General features: G+C 37.6%; 1 protein-coding gene across 1 annotated transcript; it reads left to right on the top strand.

The window, feature by feature from the left end:
- The first annotated feature begins 705 nt into the window (after positions 1 to 705).
- On the top strand, positions 706 to 10,820 carry LOC103455140 (beta-glucosidase 24-like). The gene is made up of 14 exons (XM_070811823.1): positions 706 to 796; positions 7,998 to 8,101; positions 8,214 to 8,283; positions 8,357 to 8,415; positions 8,511 to 8,586; positions 8,725 to 8,802; positions 9,034 to 9,121; positions 9,206 to 9,509; positions 9,604 to 9,719; positions 9,802 to 10,022; positions 10,117 to 10,139; positions 10,253 to 10,343; positions 10,461 to 10,569; positions 10,646 to 10,820. The coding sequence occupies exons 1-14, from the start codon at positions 706 to 708 to the stop codon at positions 10,818 to 10,820; spliced, it is 1,605 nt and encodes a 534-aa protein (XP_070667924.1).

The raw sequence follows: 10,820 nt of genomic DNA on the forward strand, positions 1-10,820 counted from the left end.
GGAAAATGTGTACTTATAGGCCAAATATTGATCATGAAAGATGCATTTTCTACTGTTTAATTGTTTTGGCGTCATAAGTTATCACTAAACGTTGAACTAATTTAATCACCTTAAGTCAGATGTTTATAACGACGTTTCTTTATTCATTAGGTTTGCTTCGTACGTTAATTTGAACTACGTTAGGGTAATACTATTACTATCAGTTCATCACACATCATTTTTAACTTTTCACAAACCTAGTTAATTATGTTATTTGGTTTTTCAATTCATTCGATCAGACGGTAAATTGAAACGAAGGTGATGAAAGCAAAAAGATATGTGTGAATGACCCCATCCTTTTTATCAGCTGAATAAATTAAATTAAACAAAAAAAACATCTTAAAAAAAAACAGCAATTTAGATGCAAAAAAAAAAAAAAAAACTTACCAATAAGGTTGAAATTCACCAAATTTTAAAAAGTCTAGAGGATAAATTGGCTGAAAAAATAATTCAAGGGTTAATTGGCACTCACTGCATGATAGTTCACGGGTAAACGAAAATTTACCAGAACATAAATGAGATTAAAAAGAAAAAGAAAAATGCAATTCACTATACTTACACTATTGTACATTTTGCATTAATTATTAATCCCTTCGTCGGTTCTCTCTGCTTCCTTTGACACTATAAAGGAGAGCACAAGTGACTTGCATTTTGAACTAGAAGAAAATGGAAGCATCACCTTGTTCAGTCATTTCTTCCTTGGCCATCTGTGTCATGGTTTTGGTAGCTGCTGCTGCTTCATCTGCCTCGGCTCAAGGTTTGCCATCATTTATCTTTATCATCTTTCATTTCATTTTATGATTAAGCGAAAATAACAGTATATATGCGCTATGTTTAAGTGTTGACCTGACAAAGTATTATCGCGTCTACCGTCTTTGTGACAGTTTTACATGGGACTCATGTTTGTATTGATTTATTGTGGTAGCCGTATAGTGGTTTAAAATATTTGCCAGATAAAAAAATTGATCATTGAAGAAATTGTAACCTCTTATATTTGATTGTTGTTATAAAAAAAAAAAAAACAAAAAACAAAAAAGGTGTTTGAACCTGTTCGTTCGTCTTTAGGCAAAACGGACGAGGAGAACAGTTATGTTTTACTGGTTCGAATGTTCTAATTATTCTTCTCCTTGCCTTTTTCCTGGGACAAAAAAATTAGACATGTCAAATATCTCTAATTTATCAATCTCACACAAAGAAAATAAAGAACCTTGCATGTCGCGCCTTAAATTCGGGGTCGCAAAATAATTCAAGTTTGGTGTGCGAATAAAATAAAATAAAAAATAAAAAGAAAATAAATATTCTTATTTTACATCATAAGGTTTCACTATAGCATTCAATCACACTCTAATTTACTTTAAAAGTTTCTCCAGACATAAAAATCAACTACTTTTTCAGGTCAACACCTATCAATGTAAGAATGTAATGTTTCCTCTTCACTCTACTCTATCAACCCATGAGAGTTGACAGATAACCTCATTTCTCTTTTAGTCATCTTGTCAAATTCTCAGTCCCCAAATTTGAAACCCGATTTGATCATTTATTCGACTCTAACCGAAAATGCTTCATTTCCTCTTCTCGTGCACTTTAGGCTGATCATTGAACTATTGGTGCCCCGAAAATAGACTCAACTACTTTTAGTTTCATACTTTCTTAAATCACATACTTTCCATAATGCAATGATCATATTTATTCAATTCTTTTGATAACTTCCCGATAAGTTCATAATGCATGAAGATAATTATAAAGGGATATCATCATGACATATGACTCATAAACATATGACTCGTATTGGTCAAGTAATCAAACAATTGAACTAAATAACACTTATTAAATAATCATCTATATGAAGCCATATAAAAATAACAACATTATGCATAAAGTTTCCCAAGAATTCCCCTACCTGAATTCCTGACACGCCCCGATCCCGATGTCCCACGGACATCGGAATGGTCACGTGTTGGCCGACACCCAAAGGTGATGAAAGCCATTTAATGAATGCATATGCTGAGAACATGTAAATCAAGCGTATAAATTTCGCTCGAAGAATTATAGCAAGATAATAGGATGTGACTATTCATAATATTCAACTGGCAACAATGAAAACATAATGATAATGCATGACATGTTCAGAGCATACATCTCGTTTAGAATACAAGCGGAAGGTGAAATTACACTGATGACAAGGCAAAAGAGATGGCACAATGTCACTGGTAAGGGAATGCCTCGTAGTTTGGATTGTAATCCTTGTTCCTATGTCCTAAGGGGACGCAAAATAAATAAATATATATATATATATATGTTTGTATATATATATATATATATGTTTGTATATATATATATATATATGTTTGTATATATATATGTGTATCTATATATATGTGTATCTATATATACAGGCCTTATGCAAAGGGATCCCCATTTTTTTCAAAAAATGGGGATTAGGTGTGGGGCTCACTTCACATCGAACTTCAACGATCCGAACCGTCTATTTTGTAAGTCTCAATTCATAGATCATTCTTGCAAAAATTCAATTTAATCCGAAACCATTTGCCTATTTAATTATCAAGATAAAATTTCATTGTTTCTTATATAACAAAGTATTCGTTCATTTTTTTGAACCCAATTAGATGTCTTAAAAATTTCCGATTTGGCTAATATTTTGTAAGGATGATCTATAAGGTGCAACTTGAAAAATAGACGGTTCGGATCGTTAAAGTTCGATGTAATGTGGACCCCACAACTAATCCCCATTTTTATAAAAAAATGGGGATCCATTTCCTTAAAGATTTCCTCTATATATATATGTATGTATATATATATATAGGAATTGCTTAAGGGGAGGGATCCCCATTTTTTCAAAAAAATGGGGACACGCTCCCCACCGTTGGATTTGAATTAAATGAAATCCTGTGGTTGAGATTCTATGGCCTGTGTTTTAATCCCAACCACACAATTTCATTAAAGTCAATCTAACGGTGGGGAGCGTGTCCCCATTTTTTTTAAAAAAATGGGGATCCCTCCCCTTAAGCTCCCTCTATATATATATATGTGTATCTATATATATGTATGTATATAGATATATACATATATATATATGTATACACATATATATATATATATATGTATACACATATATATATATGTATATAAATAGGTATGTGTATATATATATGTATATATATAGATATATACATATGTATGTATATATGTAACATCTCACATCGCCCAGGGGAGTGATCCTTAAATGTATATTCCCATCCCTACCTAGCACGAGGCCTTTTAGGAGCTCACTGGCTTCGGGTTCCGTAGGAACTCCGAAGTTAAGCGAGAAGGATGTCAGAGCACTCCCAGGATGGATGACCTACTGGGAAGTTGCTCGTGAATTCCCAAAAACAAAACCGTGAGGGAATGGTAAGCCCAAAGCAGACAATATCGTGCTACGGTGGTGGAGCGGACCCGGGAAATGATCTGCCTCGGGCTGGGATGTGACAATATATATATGTATATGTATATGTATGTATGTATGTACATGTATATCTATATATATATATGTATATATATAATACTGAATTAGTTATCAACATACTAACCCCCAAAGTTTTATGAAAACATCAATAGCATAATTTGTAGTAGGTTTTCCGAAAACCCTAGCATACCATAAAACCTTTCATGAAACATATCTCATATATAATGTGCTAGCTAGTGATCTCAGTATCAGTATCTCTCGGCCCGAAGCCATCAATATATATACCTCCTGCCAGCCATATATCTTCCTCAGCCAGATATCTCCCTCTCCCGTAAGCAGAACCATGACCACTAGATACGCACAAAATCATTGAACATAGTCTTTCCAAACATAGATACATATATCTCAAAAACATCTTCATAGTATAAAGTCATCCATCATCTATACTATAAAGAAGTGTGTAAAAGCATGTTCATAGGCAGTATAAAGTCATCCATCATCTATACTACAGATAACATGAGTTCGATAAAATATGGTATTCCAAAATATTCTCAGTAAGCATAATATCTCATAAAATGTAATCATTAAATCATGCTTTTCATGTATGCATTTCTACTATTAAAACATGCATTTTAGAAGGGGTTCACTCACAGATACTCCGTTGTCGTGGAGCCGTACGAAATAGGAATGACGGAATTGCCGCTAATAATTGCACCTAAGCACATAAAGGGTACAATTAATAAAACTCTATTCAAACGATTGAATTTTGAGAAACAGACATGGGAAACGGGTCTAAGACGTCAAAATTAGCCTAGTAAGGGTCCCGGATGAAAACTCGAAAAAAGTAAAAAAGTCAACGTTGACTGGTCAAAGTCAAAGTCAACGATGACCGTTGACCGAGTCAAGTCAAAGTCAACCGTTCGGGTCAGGTCAAAGTCAATTGTCCAGGTCAGGTCAATCGAGTTTAGGGCTTAGGGCTTAAGGTTGGACCGGGTTGGGCTTAAGGGGTTTTGGGTATTAGGTTTAGGGCTTAAGGTTAACGGGTCTAAGGCCCGACTTCTATATGGCCAAGGGCCTTATTTCAAATGGGTTTAGGGTTTAGAGCTTAAGGCCAGACCCTTGCCACACTCGGCTCGAAGGCCTAAATCAAAGGGTTTTGGGTTTAAAAAAAAAAGAAAAGAAAAGAAATAAAGTAAAAAGGATTTGGGTTGGGTTTGAGTTCCACGGGTTGAAGGCTTAAGTTCCACACACGGCCCGAAGGCCTGAGAGACAAGGGTTTGGGCTTGGGGTTTAGGCCCAAATACCCGATTGCTTGCTCTCATCGGGGAAGGAGGCCGGAGCCTTTCGAGCTCCGGTCGACGACATACTTCCACCCTAGACTACGATCTAGGTACCAAAATGACAAGTGAGACAAAGGGAAGAGTTTCATACCTATTTCACGTCGTGGGGTGGTCGGAGTTGGCCAGAATCTTGCCCGAGAGGTATGGGGCTCGCCGGAGAGATTTGGGTGTCCCAGAGCTTTGCAGAGACAGGGGAGAGAGGGAATAAGGTTCCAAAGGTGATGATGGTGTTGTGGCTAGTTGGGTGCGAGGATGGGTATGTGTGTGTGTGACTGGAGAATGAGATCTGAGAGAGGGTAAGAGAGGTGTGAAAGAGATCTGAGAGAGAGAGATATAAGAGTGTTGACTTGGGGAAAGGGAAAAAGAGAATAAGAAGGAGAGGGTTGAGGCGCTGCCATGTGGCAAGCTGAGAGGGAAAGATAATCTAAAGGGAGGGTCCGGATTGGTTAAGGATAAGGGGACCAAATTGTAAAAATCACATAAACTTTAGGGAAAATGTAAAATTTACAAATAATTAAGGGTGGGGTTTAACAATTCCAAAACTTTTGGACTACACTAGCCAAGAACCTTAATCGCGACTTTCAGTTCTAGCTTTTCATCACTATATTTCTCTCTCCATCCTCTCCTTTCTCTACGTGCAGCTAGTGCATGCATTGCATGCCATGCATCAATTTGTAGACTCAACTATATATTTGCTCCCCTTTCACGCTAATGAGGTGATGCTAAACAGGTATGTTGACTTTGAAAACTGCAATACCTACGTGGCGTGTAAGCCAAGTAACTAATAAGTAAACTAAGTACTTTTGTGGATTGTTGATGCGATTGTGCCAACTCACTATCAAGCTCGGTTGGGCGAATAAGAAGGATGCAGTGATGTGATGATAAAACGTCCTGTTGACTTCTACACATAGTGACCTTGGCTGAGGAAGAAATAATCTCAACCTAGGGTTATGCTAACCTAAAGACAAGGTTATGCCTTTTGTTGTGAAGTTGTTTGGGCATAATTAAAAAATTTGGCCAAATTAAGTCTCGACAGTCTCAGGCCAATAGTGTTGTTCATGTAGCCGAATCTTGGACGGAGTATGACTGCTCAAGGATTAGTTTATGATGTGACCAAGTCGTAGTCAAAGTAGGATTATTCATTGTTTAATTAATAGATAGAGTATAAATTGATCAAGTAATAAGAGTCATGGTTCAGGTGGAAGAGACCGAGACTTGATGGTGATAAAGCTTCGGTCAAGGATAATTCTAAGTATAATAAGAATATGTCGATGAGTTGTAGTGTTATTAGGATTTTGTCACTCGACAAATTTGTTCATCACGAAATTCGCCCTTATAAATAAAAGTGATTCTGCAACATAGAAATGACCTTCAACTCAACACACAAAAACTCGCTCCACGTAAAACCCTCTCACACTCATGAGAAAAATACTAACTGCTTCACTAACCCCTCAGTCGGCACATATTCAGTTTGGTTAAATATCACTAGATTGATAAACTGGTGCCATATTTAGTAGGTTAATGGTTAAACATCACTAGATTGATAAACTGGCGCCATATTGAGTAGGTTAAACAACATTGGAATCGTAGAATCAGTGTGTCAATGAGTACCTTTATTTTGGTTAAACACCACTACTTCTACTTCGGTTGATTACCTATCCAAGTCTTTGGTGGCAACGAATCTTTAATTCTCTTGTTGAACGAGGTCACCTAATTAGCTTACTTACGAAGTGAAGTGTTCCTAGGTTACTTGGTGTTAGGCACATTGAAAGACAAACCATTATTAAACTTCACATCAAAGGCATAACCTTGTCTCCATGTTACAAAACCTTATGTCGAGAGTGTTCATTCCTTGACCAAAGTGACTCAGTATATAAGTCAGCAACACATTTCATCACAAGACTACAACGTTCATCTCATTTGCCCGACCAAGCTCCATAGCGAATTGGCATGCGCATCAACAGAAGGACATAATTAGCTCATTACTTTATTGTCCTGCACGCCACATAGGCTTTGTAATTTATACGGTTAACAAAAGTTCAATAATGGATCGACTTTCAACGTGTCGAACTAAGTAATATGGGTAACACTTCAATTCGCAAAGAAAGCTAATGAAGTGACCTCGTTCAGCGAGAGAATCAAAGACTCCTTACTAGTGGTGGTACACGATTGAAGGACAGGCAACGGGCAGCTATCACTTGCAAAAGGGCCTTTGGATAGGCAACCAACCGAAATAGAAGCAGTGTTGTTTAACACTCCTAGACCAACTGATTATACGACTCTAGTGACCAAATTGAATATGGTGCCGGTTTGTCAACCTAGTGATGTTTAACCAAATTAAATTTGTGTTGATTGAGGGTTTGGTGAAGCAGTTAGTATTTTTCTCACGGGTGTGAGAGAGTTTTGCGTGGAGCATTTGTTTGTGTGTTGAGTCCAAGGTCTCCCTCTTCGTCGCACGAAGTCCTGTATTTATAAGATTGTATATGCTTTTGGACGTGATGATGCTGTTCGTGTCGTGGATCATCAAATCATCTTCTGATGATAAGCTAAAAATACCTTCTAACAGAATATGTTAATACAAATCCAACTGACATCACCTAAAGCTATACGGCCGAGGACATAAAATTTTGGATAGGAATCACTAAACCACAAAGTAGTTTATGGGCGAGTGAGTACTGAGTCCGGACCACCAAGTAAACATTTCTTTTGCAGCAGAGAAACCATTTGCTTCAGTCATAAAATATTTTTCTCGGCTGCCAGTAAGAATTTAAGACCATCAGAACAACCCATGTCTACAAAAATGTGTTCGAGACAAATTCTACTGGATGCTTAATGTATTTGAATCTTGGACTGTTACTCGACTCGTGAGGAGAGGCAAGAAAGCCTCTGGCGAAGTCACAACGGATAATCTCGGCTTAAACGGCCGATTGAATTTTTTTTTTTTTTTCTTTGCGAACATTTACTTGTTGCCCTCCCTTTTTTTGTTTAAGCATGGCCTAAGCAGCCGAATGTGAACCATAATGAGGAGGAAGCCAATGATGCTTATTTCGAGCTGAGATCTCATAAGTAGTTGGGATGCTTCTCATATTACCAATTAATTTTATAGTGCAACCTCAACTTTCTTCAATTCATTATAAATGGTATTGTTGCAGTTGGGGTGAATCAAAGCAGTATTGCACTCATTTCCGAACTAAACATCACCCGAGATGATTTTCCAAGTGATTTTTACATTGGTGTCGGCACTGCAGCCACACAGGTACATTCATGTTAAAAATGGTTAATTTACTCATATACAACCTCATACTTTCTTTGTTGATGATCAGCATCAAATATGTAGAAAATATTGATTAATGTGATGTTGAGTGCAGACGGAAGGAGCAGCCGAAGAAGAAGGGGGAGGACCGAGTGTGTGGGATCACCGTGCCAAAATGCTCCCAGGTTCTCACAACCTACAATATCTTTTCTTCATACATTACATATTGGAAAGCTCAGTTACAAAATTCAATTGCAGGTAGCATTCCGAACAGTGACAAATTCCCTTTTGCAATTGATGGATACAAAAGATACAAGGTGAGTAGCAAAAGATAAAAACCTTCTAGCTTGAAAATGGAGTTATTTTTTAGAAATCTAAACTAATAAATTATATGGAATAATCTGCATTGCAGGAGGATATTAAGATCATCAAGGATCTCGGAGTAAATGGTTACAGATTCTCCATCTCGTGGAGTAGGATTTTACCACGTAAACCCTAAACCCTTTCCTTCCTTTCCCTCCCGTCACTTCGTTTTCTTTTTTAATTCCATTTTCTACTTGTTTAAGAAAAACCCTGGTGTTTCTTTTATAACAAAACAATGGGGGCTGTTGATGAATCCTTTGCAGAGGGGAGCTTAAGGGGCGGTATTAATCAACGGGGTGTGGATCACTATAACAGTCTAATCAATGAATTAAAAAGAAATGGTAAGAAGCTACCAGATTCACTACTATAATTTCACTTGTTTTGGCTCAACCATTCATGTTGATTTTTTCCTGGTCGTGTTTCTTATGAAATGTTCATGGTAAATAAAGTTCACTTCTAAGAGCTTATTAGTACACGCGTTGCAGCATATGTTTTGTAACCAATATTGTTATTTGTGCTTAAAAAATTCAAGGATGTCCTTCATTTAATGCGTTTTCTGTGTCCTGGTGCAGGCATCGAGCCTTTTGTCACGATCTATCACTTCGACATGCCACAAGCGCTGCAAGTAAAATATGGGGGCTATTTGAATAGCAAGTTTGTGTAAGTCTTGTTTCAGAAACCATTTTGCAAGTATATGTCCATGGAATTGATCTCCTCTTTTAAATAATGTGTTCTGTCTTGCAGGCAAGACTTCCAAGACTACAGTGACCTTTGCTTCAAGTTATTTGGAGACAGAGTCAAACACTGGTTCACCATTAATGAGCCTAGTTCTCTTGCAGTGTATGGCTATGAGATTGGGATTGCCCCACCAGGAAGGTGTTCCCTTCCAGAAGGACAATGTGGGTTGGGAGCTCCACCTCCAGGAACATGTATTGTGCCTGCCGGTCCCTGCTTTGGTGGTAACTCGTCAACGGAACCTTACATTGCCGCCCATAACCTTATCCTTGCTCACGCTGCAGTGGTAAAACTATATAGAGAGAAATACCAGGTCAAACTTAAAGGCTTGAAAGAAATCACATTCATCTTTATTCAAACTTATTAAATGAATCTTGTCAAAGTTTTCTTTGAATGTCATCTTGCAGGAAGAGCAAAAAGGAGAAGTTGGAATCGTCCTTGCTGCAACCTATTTTGCGCCATTTTCCAAATCACAGGAAGATAAAGCTGCAGCAAAGCGACTCTTTGATTTCACCCTAGGATGGTCAGAATAACCACTCAAGATCACCTTAAGATGTCCATTAATCTCATTAGCAATTAATATTAGCTTCTTTAATTTTCATTAGGTTTATGGAACCCTTGGTGTTCGGAGACTATCCACGAAGCATGAGAGATCTGGTGAAGGAAAGGTTGCCCACCTTTTCTGCAGAAGAGAAATCTCTACTCAGCGGGAGTTTAGGTAATTTTGTTGGGATAAACTATTACTCATCAGCTGGTGCAAAACACAGGCCTCCTCCTCCTACAGAGAAGTTGCGGCATTCCTTCGATTCATGGGCTGAAGCAACAGGTAAAATATTTTACTTGACATAACCATAATGAAAGAAAATAAAATCAAGCATAGGTTCTAACGTTGTCTCTTGATTATGTTTTGGTTATTGCAGCGATCCCAGACGTTTCTGGTGTGGTAAGAAAATTTCTGAACTTTTACTTTCTTGCTAACTAGTTTTGTCAAAAAGAAACAATGCTCTCGAAGCTTTGTTGCATAAAATTTGTGCTTGCATATTCCTTGTGGTGCAGTCCAATAGTAATTGGCCTCAAGGGCTGCAGAAGCTGATGAATTATGTGAAGAATAAATATCAAAGGCCACAAGTCTACATTTCTGAAAATGGTCGGATTTCCTACTTGTGCTTCAGTTATTCCACATACGTTTGAAATTATCCGATTACTAATGCAAGTGATCATTGAACCCTAATATGAATTGTTACATCCGCTGCAATTTTGATAGGATATACTAATACAAGGAATGACAGCCGTTCGCTTCATGAACGATTATACGACCCCCATCGAGCTTCCTATATTGCTCGGCATTTGTATCGGCTGAATAAGGCAATGAAGTAAATGATGTAACCTTTTAATTAACATAATATCGGCTCAATGAAAAATTTCTCGTTCTTATCTAATATATTGCAGGAATGGAGCGAACGTCAAAGGGTACTTTTACTGGGCTCTATTCGACGATGTTGAATGGGGTCTTGGGTTTTCGCTGCAATATGGACTTTACTATATTGATTTCGGCAACAACTACAAGCGCTACCCCAAGCTCTCAGCTAGGTGGTTCCGTGATTTCAACAACAAGAACTACTAG

This window comes from Malus domestica, chromosome 14 (genome assembly GCF_042453785.1).
Source record: "Malus domestica chromosome 14, GDT2T_hap1".
Lineage (NCBI taxonomy): Eukaryota > Viridiplantae > Streptophyta > Magnoliopsida > Rosales > Rosaceae > Malus > Malus domestica.

What these genes read in the sequence shown, in the direction of transcription:
- LOC103455140 (XM_070811823.1), top strand. Translation starts at nt 706, where the DNA reads ATGGAAGCATCACCTTGTTCAGTCATTTCTTCCTTGGCCATCTGTGTC. An exon ending in TATTTGAATAGCAAGTTTGT is followed by an intron (nt 9,122 to 9,205) that starts GTAAGTCTTGTT and finishes TCTGTCTTGCAG; the next exon opens with GCAAGACTTCCAAGACTACA. An exon ending in AGTCTACATTTCTGAAAATG is followed by an intron (nt 10,344 to 10,460) that starts GTCGGATTTCCT and finishes CAATTTTGATAG; the next exon opens with GATATACTAATACAAGGAAT.